This window comes from Dermacentor silvarum, chromosome 7, assembly GCF_013339745.2.
Source record: "Dermacentor silvarum isolate Dsil-2018 chromosome 7, BIME_Dsil_1.4, whole genome shotgun sequence".
Classification (NCBI taxonomy): Eukaryota; Metazoa; Arthropoda; class Arachnida; order Ixodida; family Ixodidae; genus Dermacentor; species Dermacentor silvarum.
The window spans coordinates 60,259,496-60,274,916 of NC_051160.1; the positions used below are offsets into that span (position 1 = coordinate 60,259,496).

General features: G+C 48.3%; 1 protein-coding gene across 1 annotated transcript in view; it reads left to right on the plus strand.

Annotated features, from left to right (window-relative positions):
• Positions 1 to 4,774: 4,774 nt before the first annotated feature.
• LOC125947133 (putative nuclease HARBI1) overlaps positions 4,775 to 15,421 on the plus strand; it is an 18,368-nt gene continuing 7,721 nt past the window's right edge. The window contains exon 1 of the mRNA XM_049671500.1: positions 4,775 to 4,790. Coding sequence (XP_049527457.1) covers positions 4,775 to 4,790 — 16 coding nt within the window. The remainder of the gene's footprint in view (positions 4,791 to 15,421) is intronic.

Genomic DNA, 15,421 nt, shown 5'->3' on the forward strand with positions numbered 1-15,421 from the left:
GGGGGAATGGCCAAGCATAATTGGGCACCACAACTTTCGCTTGCTTACCTCCGAGAGTAGATCATCACACTATGGGGGATTGTCCAAGAACCGGGTGATTTCAGAAAAGAAAACGGGCCTGAAAAGGTGTTTCTGTATCTTTTGCATCGGCTTCCGAAAGGTCGGCTTTTACGTTCTCTTGACTGAACGTGCTAGGGTGACACCTTTTGTTACCTGTATGCTAGTGACTCGAGTTTTATTGCGATAGCAATTATATATGGACACTCAAAGAGAATTTCTGCCGTCGGCGTCGCTGTCGCCGTCGCCGTGAGGTTCCGTATGACGTCAAACGGCGATAAAATCCTCGCCGCGCGCCGTATACTTTATGTGCGAGTGAAAGCGCGCGAGGGACGCGCGCAATCACGGGGAGCGAACGCACGGCGGAGAGCAAACGCGCGTTCTGCGCCGTGCTTCCTGAAGAGCTGCAGAATTAAGCGTCTATTTCCTCCTTTACAATCACCATATATATAGAGAGCAAACGCGACTTCTTCTGTCGCACGAAAGGCCATGTGGGGACGGGAGGGAGGGAGGGGAGGCGACGTTTAGCTGCGGCACCAAATGCGTATTTATGCAAAAACGTTGCGAGGCGAGCATGTGGTATAGAATTTGGACGCTGCTCGATGAGTGTCCTGTTCTGATCTCGTCGAAAACCTCCGAGCCGCCCCCAGAGTACAGTGGCTAGAATACCCAGAGGCACCGGCAACAGTCACCAACACCGCGCGCGTTCGGTGCGAACGCGAGCAAAACGCCGACCGTGTCGACAACAGTTCTGCACGTTGCTGGTGCTGTGCATGTCCAAGTTTATACAGCTGATAAAACTACTATCTTTACTCCGTACAGCTATATACCAATTTGCTATCACAATTGATGCTTCGCCTTTCAGGTGAAAGGCGGAGGAGGAATAAACTTTTATTGTAGAACCAGCACTTTATGATGGCAGGGCCTGCCTCACTGCCGCCTCACGGGCGTGCTGGGTCGCCCTGGTTTGGCCGTGAAACTGCGACATTTTTTTTTAGTTCTTACATGTGAAACATCTACAGCAGAAATCTGCCTGGCTGAGGGAGAAATATTAGTAGCGAAAACTGCTCTAGCCAAGGTTAAGAAGTTCCCGACATTTCAGCGTCCTCTAAAACTCCTGTGTAAACTCTATTAAAAGCTGTTTCTTTAGACGCTTCAGTGACTCCCTCAAGAAAGGCCGAAGCCAGTCCCGAAGCGTCGCGCATTACTTAACCTTGTCTAGAGCACTTTTCACTTCTAACGTTCCTCGGCCTCCATGCCGAGTGCACGTGGATCACTAAGAAGCTTCTGTGCATGGCGTCTAAACTGAACGCATAATGTCCACTGGTTTACTTAAAATGCAGTCTAGACGATGGTGCATGTTGTTCACAAAGTAAGAGACGCACGTGCTACGAAAAGCATTTATTACGTCAGGCCAAGTACGAAAAAAGAACGTCCCACGTATATTATACCTTCAAAACCACTTGGATTTTTCTAACAGCTGATCTGCGTTGTGAACCGCCGGCCCATAGTTCGGGAATTCGTCACGTGTGCGGTTCGGGCCTCCCTATATCTCTGTCGGTAGTCAGCACCCGAAAGATATAAGACCCGTTGCGTCGACGCCCTCCGAAGGGCCGCCTAGCCTCCAGAGGACCTCTCGCAGGGGCCTTCTTCCTCCTGCATCACGTCGTCCGAGGGCGAGTCTGTCGAGCGTGACGGGGCTCACTCCAGCCGCGGTCTCGAACAGCGCCAGGTGGCCAGAGGCGTCCAAGCCAACCGGTGACGTGAAGGCCGGCGACAGCGGATAGGAACAGCGCCACACGGCGGCGTCTCTTGGCTTCTGCGGAGTGTCACCCACTTGAAGACGCAGATGACGCAGAGGCTGGCTCGGGGCGGGTGCATCGTAACGCCATCGGAAGCTCCGGAATCCAGCCACCACCCACAGCTGGCTCCGAGCGATGCGGCGATGTATCTTCAAGCGCGAACATCGAGGAAGGCTAGAACCTGGAGAGAGTTGTTTGAGGTTGCCTGGCTTCATGTTGGGTTTCTTGGTGGTCCGTTGTCTTGCGAGCCGTGGCAGATAATAGATAACAAGGCTTTCCTGCGGAGGACGTCCTGCCTGGCTGCTCGAACGTGACGATCGCGTCCGCTGGCGGTTGTGAGGTCTTTATAGAGTCCTCCTGATCGTGGGGCTGCTCGGAGGGCCTTGTTCAGACGCGACGTCAGCGCTTGGCCCGATGTATTCAGCAGCCTTCGGCAAGCGGGACGCGGTCAAGAGGGACGATGATAGCGAAGCGAAATCGAACGTCTCGAGGTCGGGCCACGTTCACGCGCACGTGACGATGATGACAGTTCGCCGCGGAAAAGAAGGAAGAATCCGTGGGAACTCCGTAGGGTCTATTGACACGAGGGCCCGTGTTGCACATAATACATTTATTAGCGACACAAAACGGCTGTCTGGTTCAATTAGCAAAATATTCGCTCGCTCTTTTTACTTCGGTTTACGATTTCTTACCTGCTACCTGGGAACGTTAAGGAAATATGGATATGTTTACTACTTGAGGAATAAACTTGAGCGTGCGTCAGAATTGGAAAGCGATCAAAGCTTTTTCTTGTTCCTTAGTGAAATCGCGCAACCCACTCTGGGGGACCGGCCATGAATTCCATACGGTATCCCCAAAGGAAAGAATTACCGCAAGAGACAAATTCAACCCAAGGTTTTGGAAGGGTTCTGCTAAAAATATTTTCATTTTAAGAATGTACTGGCAACATGTAAGAAAAAAGTGTTGCGGAGATTCGCTCTCATTGCATAAAGGACACTAAGGTGATATAGCCAGACCACACCTGTGGGGGTAATAGTTCAGGGGGGGGGGGGGGGGGGACTCGGCACTGTAGCCTCATAATGTTTACTTCAATTTTCTAGTGGGGCACCATTTGTTCGAAGTAATATGGAGAAGCGGGAAATCAGATGTCGACAACGCAGATTTGGCGAAGTTATTTGCAGTCAATTTTCTGAATCGCGCCTCGGTGATGAAAGCTGACGTAGGTAAAATGAGGTTATAGGACCATCGTGGGATGCTTCTGCGAGTGTATCTGGATGATAATTGAAGGCTAGACTATTGCGGCCTGGCACCCACACTAACTGAACGAGACGTAACTCCCTTGGATAGGAGAGAATGGAATGTTTTCAATGAATCTGACAATCTGGACGTATTTACTGAAGAACTGACAAACTGACAATCGGTTAAACTTACGTCCGGTGACAGAGGTGATGGCTATTTGCATAAAGGTAAAAAATAATTGCCAATAATTCCGCCTGAAATATTGGCGTGAAGTCGGGTAGTCGAATGGAAAAAGGCCAATGTAGATATGGTGATACGACGACCCAACCTGCCTTCTCTTCACAGACGGAAGCGTCAGTTGCTATCACGGTTTTGTATCCAGGTGTAAAGTGGTCTTTCAAAATACCATTCAGAAATTGATAGGCCAAATATTTAGCATTGTTTGGGAAATTATAATGAAATTCAATTTTGGTGACTGATACAGAGAAATTTAGTAAGACCACCTGGCATAGGTGAACATTACTAGGTCCAAGTGTTTTTGTACGACAACAACTTGTGGGCTAAATGAGCGATACCACTGATGGTCAAAAACTGAGGCCGATTTAATAAAGACAAGCTATCGTGACCTCCTCTGTGGAGATCCACATCTCACAGTAGGAAAGTTTGTACTTTTAGGATACGACATCGCATGTGAAGAGAAGGCAAGCGTGTTTCTTGATATAAGATTCACGACAAATTTAGGAAGCCCGAGACATAAACGAAGTGCATCTCGTTCTAACAGAACCAGAAGCCGAATTTTGTATCCAGGTCCTGCAGAAAACAAAACGCAGCCGAACTCTTTTATCGGACGAACATACATGCAATAGATCATAATGAGGAATGCCGGCGCAATCCTGATCGATTGCTGCTAAGTCTACGCCGCACTTCTACTGCAAGTGCTCTCTTTGAGGTAATGTGCTCTATATGCGGAATCCAATTAAGCTTTTCGGTGTACATGACACCCAAATAATTAAGTGAATTCATATGACACGCAAATATTTAAGGGAATTCACCTGCGGGATACTGTCTTGTTCGTAAAGAATCGAAATTTGTACAGGAACACTTGGAGGAAAACTTGGGATGCCTCTTTTTCCGAGATATTAGGAGAGAGATTAATGCCATCAAGCCACAATTCAAGGCTACTCATCTGGGAGTGTATAGTTTGGTCCAATGCATGCATATCTACCAATGCAAAAGAAATGCCATGTCATCGCGTACACGTACACATGCATCCTGTTGCAAAGGTATAGTACTCAGTAAAACATTAAACAGCAAGGGTGATAGGACTGATCCTTGGGGTAGACCTGTTGGCTGGTAACACGTTAAGGTGGAGGTATCACTGTCGCCATCTTGCGTGTAGTTGAGATTCTCCCACCAGGCGACGCCACTCAGTCATGTTTGGAAAAAGCGAAAAAAAAAAAAAAAGATCTGCTCTTCGCCGCCGCAGCATGCCCCGGGGTGGCCCTCTGGCGACGCGGAGACAGGTGATTCACCGAATTGAGGAAAAGTCCCCCTCCCTCTTTCTTTTCACGAGTTGTCCCTCGCACTATTGTTGTTTTGTAGCTGCGCATGGTGGCTTTCCCCCCAATGATACAACGATAGCTCGCTCAAACTTTGTAAAATCTTCAGTGCCGATGATGACGTGGCCGTCAGGTGAGTGCAGGCCGCTGCTTCGAAAGCCGTCCCGGCAGATGGCCTGCAGACCAGTGCTCACTGCAGAACCTTGAGTGTCGTTGATCGTCAACAAGTTTTGTTTCTTTCTCTTCCAAGTGTATTTCTTTAGCATTTTTCAAAGTGCGGACCCGCTAAACGAAGGCTCTAGTCTTGAAATGGTCACTGTTGCTTTGTGCCTATAAAGATAAATAAAGGGAAGGAAATTGCTATACGGACCGCAGTAACTGTCTAGCGTAAGCCCCGTTTACATGAATGCGACAGTGTCGCATCGCATTTCTAGCGCGTCGCATTCATGTAAATAGCGGTAATGCAATGTGCCAGGCGAGGGTAGATTTACGGGCGCTAGTCGACTCTCGCGGAGCATGTAAACGCAGGGCGCCTAACAAGACCTTCGATGACAACCGTGAAGCTACTGAGAGGCGACGCTACTGAGAGGGGAGAACGGAGGCGAGGGCGCCTAACAATACCTTCGATGACAACCGCGAAGACGCTACCGAGAAACAAGCGAGAGCCGAGGGGGGCCTCTAAATACCACCGTGCCCCTTGTCACCGACCCGACAGTGGCCACTGCGCTCTCTCCACGGCTCTAGCCACTCTAGTCATTCATGTGGCGCTACGTTCTCTGCATTTCATGTAAATGGCGTCGCATCGCCTTTCCCAAATGCGCTTGTAAATGCGATGCGCCACTTTCGCATTCATGAAAACGGGACTGTAGTCTGCTGACGCCTGAACAGCGGTCAGCAGTGGAGGAGAGGTGGCGGTAAAATAGTAGGGGTAAACGAAATATTTAGCTTTCACTCGCACATACAGCATAGAAAGTGAAAACGCGCGAGGGGAGCCGACGAACACGGCTGAATCTGGCGCCCCCAAAAGAGGGAAGCTAAGAGGAAGCCGCCTTCCGTTGCGCGAAAAGCCGTGCGGGGATGGAAAACGGGGGGGGGGGGGGGGGGGGGGGGGTGCTCTCCGACAGCTACTGCGTATTTCGTGACCGCGCGCATGGGGAACCGACATCCGAACACTATCTCAGGGCCCGTAGTTTGTAGCGATAGCGATGCCTTATGACTTATTCTATACCAGTCTTATCGTCCACAGCTCACGGCCGGCTGATCCCCGTTGATAACGCGAGCGGACCATCGCGCTGACCACTGACAAAGCGCGATAAGCGCGAAGAGGCATTATTACCGGAAAGGCATTGCTACAAAGTACCGGCCCAGCTTTTGCAAGAGGCCCACCGAGAAGGCACATAGAAGCGACTGTGTTACAGCGAAGCTTTTACATGCTAGGTTCCGCGTCCGTGTACACCGGAAGTAGGCAACTATTTTGTGGCGTCTTGTTCACTAGGTATATACCAAAATTGACAAGGAAAGAGAGGAAGAAGGACCTGCATTCTGAGGGGTGTTTATTATAGGCCTACATGCTGTACAATTTCTCGGTGATAGCCAAAGTGACTAAGAAAGCATATTTTTTTCTGACATCGAGCTATTTGAATTCGACTTTCTAGATCGAAATTGGAACACCCAATTGAGCACCCACGACTGTGCATGAAGCCACTTTGGCATGGACTCAAAATCGTGGTCTCTATCAGCCAATCATGTTCTCTCCATCTATGTGGTCGTGTGAGATCCTTTCGATGAGTTTTACTAGCTAGGTTAGATGTATAAGAATGTTATCTAAGCGGTAATCAGCAGGCACCATGCTTTTTAAATAATGAGATTACTTTTGCAAGTGTACATTCCAGAGGGACACACGAATTTTAAATTGAATGGTTTACCATGGCAACCAATGCGTGAGGCGATATCTTATATAAGATATATATATATATATATATATATATATATATATATATATATATATATATATAAACGAAGAGGGAAAGTTAGGGAGGTTAACCAAGGACGTTCCCGGTTGGCTACCCTACACGTGGGGAGGGGGAAAGGGGAAGAATAGATAAGGACAGAAAAGAAAAAAAATAGAGTCAGTCATTCGCAGAGACAATCACAGAAGAATCTCCACTGTTACAAGCGTTCGTACAATCCAGTACTTTTCACCAACTGTAGAAAGGCTTTTGTGGCCTTTTAATATCGGTGTAGTAATGCCATTGGGACTTGGAGCTAAATTGGGCAGCTGGCTCACTGCATGTGTCATTACATCTTGTTACTACAGTATGTATATATTATAGTTGGAAATAATGTTTTATTTTAGGATGAGTCGCTTGCACTGTTGTTGCCCCATGTCCAATACGCAAGCGCGAACGAAACCTTACCCTGTGCAAACCTGTCGTCAGCAAAAAATTCAATGCGCGCGCATTACATGTAGTTCGTTTGCAGTGTCGCCGGGCGTTGGAAATGCACTTTACACAGATGTTTACGCATATCGCCTCCATGAAAAACCGGCTGCCGCTATGTGATATCAAACTCGCCTCCTTGAGACCGGCAGCTGTAGTTTCTATCGCTGCAGGACCTATAGTTTGAGTAGTGCTGTATACTTTTCTTGTGTTTGAGGCAGACAGTGCCGCACGCGGGGGTTAAATATAATTTTATAGATAAACACCAATCGTAAGGAATATCCCGCGGGACTCATCTGTTAAAACCGAACACATCTATACGTGACATATATGCGTAGTGCGGTGTGCTCTTTATTCGAAGGAACGGCGTCTCTATCCCAGTATGTTTGCAATAACTCTTGCACGTTTTCTCGTACTATGCACAGAGCTCACGAGGGGATAAAAAAAGGAACTGTCGAATACTGCTCTGGGCACGCCATAAAAGAGGACGCACGAAAATAGAGCAAACCAACGCAGAAGACATTGGTTTGCACGTGTACCATGCTAGCAGTACAACTGATATTCCATCTCTCTGCATTGCAGGGGAAGCTATGGGCTGGGTAAGCCAACCAGACAAAGCAAGAGAAATAGAGCGATGGTTTCGTTCATTGTGCTCCTCTAAACGCCCTGACATAGCGAAACCGTCTGAATGGAATTTTCACGAGAATATTCGCGTGCAATGGGTGACCAATCCTACCTTCTAGGAAAACGCGCCCGGCTCTTCATACTGCTTGCCTATCTCGTGCTCACTGGACGTGACGTGTCAGCACTGCACGGACCTAGATTAGCATGCAAACGAATGGAATGCATTGTTGTGGCGACCAGGGAGCTCTCGTTGGAGAGGTCTATGAGTAATTGTGTAGGGTGCCTGTTATTGTATTGTAGTTATTGTATTGCATGCCCCCCCCCCCCCCCCCCCTGCGTGTTTTCCCCTCTCCCTGGGGTCGAGGAGGAGAGCATCCAGCCCCAACGAGGTAAATTGTTTTGACACACACCATTGGGGGCTGTGAACCTTTTGATTGAGCACCCGTGTACGGGCTGCTAGGTGAACATTTTCTCTAAAGTTAATGCATAGGATCGCTTTAGGAAGCCAGAGTTGCGCCAAGGTACGCCATCTTGGGCTTCAAAGTTATGCAGAAAAGCCACACTCCGCACGTGTAGGTGTGTGCGGCGAATGACAGCAGTGCTTTTCTTCGCTTTCCTTTTTTATTTTTTTATTATTGAAGTACAAGTCGATCGCTCAAATCATGATTGCGAACGTGTATTTTACGCTTGCGTGCCTTATTAGCTAATGATTTCTGAAAATGAAGCGTGTGGCGAACACATACACCGGTGCATGGTGGCGACGTTTGTGAGCCTTCCCAATTTCTATGCAGAGCGTCAAATGCAAGGCTACGATTTCATAGATTAGCTTGTGTGATAAGCATGTATGCGATCACGGCTCGCGACAGCTGAAAGACGTGACTGACTGCACGGTTTCCAAAAATAGCACTGTCATGTCCCACGTTCCGTGTGTGGAAAATACGAGAGTAAATACGACCCTGGTGATTGACGCGACGAATTTATGCACTCGTACATTCCTGGCAGTGACCCCATCACCTGCACCACTATGTTGATGCTGCAGCACAATTTCACGGACAAATTTAGCCGTGTTATGGATCTCATATGTAGCAGACACGGGTGGCATTAAAACGCCAAAAATAAATATGACGAATTATCGGAATACCGAAATTTAAAACACCGCAAATTCAAAATGCCGAAAACATAAAAAACTGAAAATTTAAAATGCCAAAAACTCATAACATCGAAACATCAAAATGCCGGCATCACCTAAATAGTATCGCGGCAAGATAACGGTTCCGCCGGCCCTGTACGATGTGCACGCGCTTTCGCACACTTTTCTAATAGCCATGAAAGGTTACCATCTCATCTCATAGCAGAGCGATTCCTTGCTTATTGCATTTCAGACATATAAGTTGTGTACAATTCCTCGTAGAAAAAGTAGAACGTTGACATTGCCCCTGTTGCCTAGAGCAGCTGCCAAACGAATTTAGCGTAACTTCGTGCTTTGTGAGCGGCGGTGTCGGCCTTTGATCAGTCCCTCGATGTCGTCTTCGACTCTAGCTTGCTCCGTTTTCATGATGGTGATGAGCCGGAAGACGCTTACGTGGTTTCCGCCAACCAATATCTCCCATCGTCGGTGCCATGCCTCAACGGCATTGTTGCCCCTTCGAAATCCGTTCTGAGCGAGGGCTGCACATTCCAGAGGGATGGACGGAACACCGGTGGGCCTCGTATGATCGCGGCGGTGTTATACCTCCGGCAACAGGGCGGCGTGATTTCCCAAACAGGTATAGTTGTCAAGGTCGATCCACATTGTAGTTGTCCTCCCACCATCGCAGCAGGTCAGAGGCTTCTTGCGGGAAGAGTTGTTTCTAGGACGAATAGGCATCTCGTACTTCTTTGGTGGGCACGAACAAAAGGGCAGGAAGCTGCCTCACCTTGATGGCGAAGCCACCTACATCATTTTTGTAGAGCACTGCCAGTCCTAGCTAGGTGCTGCACTCTCCTCCATACTGATTGGCACAAGTGGAACAGACAACCATGCACACCCGGCAACTGAATCAACGAATGAATAGCGTCGATTGCTGCCAGTTCGAAGTCCATACTCGCATTTTTTGGATTTAGTGCAAGTCCCACATCTGCGGCGAAGTTCAGCACTTCTTCGAAGAGCACCTCGTACGCCATCTGGGTTCATCTAGTCATTAGGCAGCAAACAAAAGGGAACACGGAGAAGAGCGGCGACAAAGTCTGAAATGTCGCGCAGCAGAATCTTCCGGCCATCTAAAGTTGGTCCGAAATCGCCCTCGATGACGAGCTCCTGCACGGCAGTCCGCTTTTCCCTTCCTTCTCACAATCTGGCGCAAGGCTTCCTCGCTTGGAAGGGGCTGCCTTGAAGACGCTGGTCCATCTGCCGTGACCTGCTGCACGATCTTCACGGGTGCCTCGCCCGAGGCCACCGCCAGAGCTTTGATCCGTTCTTGAGTACCAAGAGCTGTAACTCTGCACATATCCAGGAGCATGGCTTACGTGGGTCACTGTCTTCGAGATGACCTTGTGAGTACCTTCTACAGGATGGGTGGTAATCAACCTAGCGTTGCATTCGCCTCGTTTCCCGCACTTCCCAATAGTGTCTAGAACCTAATTTCTCCTCAAGCACGTAAACATAACCGTCTTTGCAGCCAAGTTTTGCTCTTCCCTTCTGGAAGCACACCACAACCGCTGTCTTGGTCCATTTTCCTCCGAATCAACGAAATGATTACTGTCGCACATTGCTGCTGCTCTTGTACTCTGAACACTGGGCAACTCTGTTTTCTTTTTTTTTTTTCTGCTGACTCATAAAAGCTGTCCTGGCCGACTGATATGCCTAGCTTTACGACAGATAGGAAAATACTAAATTTTACATCAGTTTATTCTACTGATGCTGATGCCTTTGCAGAACGAGTTAATCAGGCTCGTATCAATGGAAATTAAGTGATGTGGCGTGGTCTTAGGTGGCAGTCACAAAGCGCGTCATTTATATTTAACGTGGTTTTTGGCGTAATGTGTTTTCGGCATTTCGTTTCTTCGGCATTTCAATTTTCCGGAACTTCAATTTTCAGCGTTCTGACGTTGGGCCTTTTCATAATTCGGATTCCCGATTTCCGGCGTTTTGATAGGGACCCGTTGCGGTGCATGGCAGCCGATCGAGAAAAGTATTCCGCCATTTCTTTTTTGCGAAGCTTCTATGTGAATGCATGCATCATGTGTTCGATAGACTCCTATTCAGCAGAAAAAAATAAAAATAAAAAATAAAATAAAGGGCACGAGCAGCGCAAGAACGGCAGACAACACGAGCACAATTTACGCTATGTTGACTGATGACTTTACAAAACGTCCTTTGCGCAAATAATCTATTCATGCAGTTCCCGCTCATGTAGAGCCTGTGACAATATTCCGAAGGCCAGTGTGAGGAGCTGACATTGGACGCCTGTGCCACGGGGAGGTAGAGAAGCTGTCCTTCGCGAAAGCAATGGCCGTCGACGAAACTTGTACAACTTATGAGGGCTGCGCGCAAGGCTACACGCGAATGCTTGTGATGGACATCGTAATCACAACGTTTGCACGACGAGTACTAGCAGCAGTGAGCGCGTGTTCATTTCCTAAGGCGAACGTTCTGTGCTACCGCTTCTTTTACCATTTCACTGTAGCGCGGCTCTGAAGCTCGAATGACGTCATCTCCAATACCAAGCGCGCGGGCTGAGCACGGCAAGTGCGCCGGAAGTGTGCGTGATTTATATCCCAATAAAACAGCCTAACCACGTGTCTACAGTTCTGCATAGAACTGATGGTTGGGCGAGTCGGTACGTATTCATAGTGAAATATTTAGCGCGCACAATAGGCAAGGACACAGTGAAGGCGTGAAGACAAGGACACAAAGCGCTCGTGTCCCCCTTCACTGTGTCCTTGTCTATTGTGCGCGCTAAATATTTCACTATGAGGGCTGTATACTTTGTAGGGGCATGCGAATAATAACTTTAGACACCGAATCGAATAGGACATTATTATATTCGTTATTAAAGTTCCCGAATATTCGCACACCCCTACTAGTATTTCATTTCCGGTAAACTTATCTGCACAGTACACCTGCAACCTTCGAATTTAAAGCTGCTGTCCTGTGAAAGAGTTCTACGACTGCGGTATATATTGATAAACAACCAAACAAGTGGGCATCAGCAATTGACAGATGACAAGCGTTGAAAGAAACCAATACAAATAAATATTTATTTTATGTACGCAAATGCGCATATTCGTCCTGTCATCGAGTGACACTTATCAGTTTAATTATAACGGCTCCATTTACTCCTACTTTTGTCTGAAGAGAAGACAGTGACACGGAAGCGGTATTCTTTGGGTTGCACTCCTTCCTTCAAGTGTTCGCTCGTCGAATTCTTCCCGAATCTGACAAGCACGTTGCTTAGGCAGTGGGTGCACATGAAACACCGATTATTTCTGTGTAATATCATAACTGTGGGACGCATATTTGTGCTAAGTTGTACACACACGCAGGTGCATGCATCACACGGCATGCATCGACATGAAGACTCGTGTGAAAGAGCGCAACTGCAAGTTGCGTCTTTATCTGTACTTGATGATACAAATAGGATCCTTCTCAAGTTTCTCGCACAGCCCATCCCACACCATTAGTGAGCTAAAAGCATGTACGCACATGGACGAAGCAATCAGAAATAAATTCCGCACCTTTGTTGCATGAGGTAATCAGGCTGCTTATACTTGAAGCCTATACGGCACATGAGGCCTTCTCCGGTCTCACGAGAAAAAAAAAAAACCTTCAAATATTTCTATGATTGCGGCAGTATACTGAGTAATGCAGCACCCAGGTATGCTGGCAAAGGCATGCACTAACAAAACACGTTCGTGAGGGAGGGGAGGGTGTAGTCTGTAGTGTGCCTTTGCTTCCTTCCAATTGAAGAGAGGTACCTTACAAAGCAGACGAAACAAAATTTAATTGTCGCCCTCTCTACATTTGCCTGTTTCAGCGATTGCAAAACCATCCCTTCAACTGCTGATGGGGGTATGTAATGCTTTATTGATGGTTCGGATACTTGCGTTGAGCTTGTTCCTTATTGAACCTTTTTTGCTGTTCTGTGTGTTCCTTTCGATGTGGTCTCCCAATCAGTCTGGTTGAGTGGTAGCTGCTTCGTAAGTGTTGTGGCTTTTAACGTTGTGTTTCACGTCTGTCCTACGTGATTTTGCGTGTCTTAGAATCAGCTTCTATTTCGGTTACTACAGATTTCACAATCCCGGTTTTATCACGTGACTTCGTGTCCGGGAGTTCTGTCATCTGCGCTTCGTCCGTGGGCCGTACAGACCGAAAAATCTCACCTATTTATCACATCTGTATTCTGGTGCCCGAGCACTGCAAATGCTGATGACAAGCGTTGCAAGGGCTTTGTCCGCATGCTTCGACACGCCGGCGAGTGCCAAAAACCGTTCGGCTGGCTCGTGGGACAATAGGAAACACGTCGTCTTTCGGATGGGGGAGAAGGCAAGGTAGCGCGCACGCGAGAATAGAAGTAAGCCACCGACAAGAGAGTAGGGGCGCTTTCGGGCTGCGTCGCCCGCTTACCTCGACCTTTTTCTGGATAGCGTCTGCTGATCTTCCTTCAGCTTTTGATCTATTTTTGGTCATAATGAATTGTTGTTAGCGTGGGCGAAGGGGACAACCCTCGCCACCGTTGCCGTCAGTTTATCGCACAAGGTGGAAATTTGAACTATTCCACGGCAGGCGGAGCTATCATCAGTCGGCGTTCCTGGAAGGGATCTCCCTCTGATGAATTTCATCATCATTAGTTTTTTTTATTCATATGCCACTTTTTTACAAGATGAGCTTCGCCCTCGCATCGTATCACAACCGTCTACTTTTTGTAGCGCAGGCAGAACGACGGACACACATATTAGACACAGCATGCACGCAGCTCTATGTGTTATTGTAGTGTTTAGGACTATTCGGCACTTTCGCTAGTGCGCAGTGATGCGGAAGAAAGACAGATAGTCGTTTGGGAGCATTGATCAAAAACAAAAAGACCCTTAAAAGTATATATATATATATATATATATATATATATATATATATATATATATATATATACAGAGAGTTAATGGCAGAGATTGTGTCCACACACGCACAGCACAAGAGGATAAACGGGCTGAGACAGTCCCGTGTTGCGACGCTCATGGTTCTGTCGTCACGGCACTGCGGGTTCACCCGTGCTCGAGCCGACTGCGACGACGACACGTTCAGGCCCCGTCCAGCACGGTTCTCGGGCTCGGCACGCTCAGGAGCAGCAGCGGCAGCAGCCAAGGGACGCCTTGTCCAGCAGCACGGCCTCGGTATCCGGCTCGTAGGCGCCGCTCGCAATCCACGTGCGGCGGTCGCACGGGAGGACCGCGTCTATAGCCCAGCAACATCTGTGCCAGACGAACGCTGCTCGGCATAGCTCAGGTGCGGCAGCTCAGGGACCGGCGGCACTCGGGTCAGCCAGCGTCTCAAGCACTGGCAGCAGGAACCCTGGTTCCTCGGACGCCCTCGTCCACGCTCGACTCCGCGATCCTCCGCACCTTGCCACGGACGTCTCGCCTGGCAGGACCTCTCGCCTCGTTCACCCCAGGAGCTCGGAACTGCTGCCCGCCTGGTTCGAACAGTGCGAGATCGCGCCTCGTGGCCGCCATGCTCGTGCACCCGTTCACTTCTTCTTCACGGAGCTTGGGTGGCCGCTTCGATCTTCTCGCGCCACTTACACGTGACAGTTATCTAATGTGCTTCTCAATGTGTCCGTCTCTCAGTGGTCCTTCGTTATGCCTGCGCTGTATAACAAAGTAGAATATGACACACCAACAATCACCTATAGCTCCCCTTATCATATCTTATGATAAGGGGAGTGATAAGGGCAGTGCCACACCATTATACCTATAAGGGAAAGCTGCCGGAAAACACAGAATTATTATGGTTCGAAAGGCATCCTAGAAACTTGGCGACCTTTGTTTCATGCCATTCGATGACTTGTGCCGAACACAATGGCAGAGCTAGGGAACCTACATGCAAGTGCCGCTTGCATGTAGGCTCCCTAGACAGAGCGGCATACCCGAGCCCTCTAGCGACAGAGCCTTGCCCTCTCGCGCAAAGCACCCGCTCCAAGTCGGGTATAGACGCGACTTGCTCTGGGCAATGCTCTGGGTCACAGCCAAGGGCAATGATCTGTGACTTGCTCGAGGGGGACCTAGCCTTGTGTCTATAGCGTTACGTGTAGAGTGTATTCTCCTGCGAATAACATACGCAACCAAGACATTGAGAAAACTGTAGTGATGAAACGCGGATAACGTCTGGTGCAATGACTTCGTGTACTATATTTTAAGACACTGTAACGTATTACGAAAAATTGTTGCGAAAAAGAAAAGCGTGAATTAAAATGTAAATGTGTTGCTCTTCATTCGAACAACAAGAGTCAACAACTTCTCTGAGACACCCGCTCAATAAGCAAGCAGAGCTGCTGCGTGTGGCGCCTCTCCATTTGATACTGAATATAATGAGTCAGGGGCTATTATAAACCCGGCAAGCACGTGCGCCATATCCCGTGCTTATAACGGTTTTGAATGCAGGCCATCAACATGTTCAGCATTTCTCTGCAATACAAGGCGAAAAAAAGACGATATCCCTAGAGACATC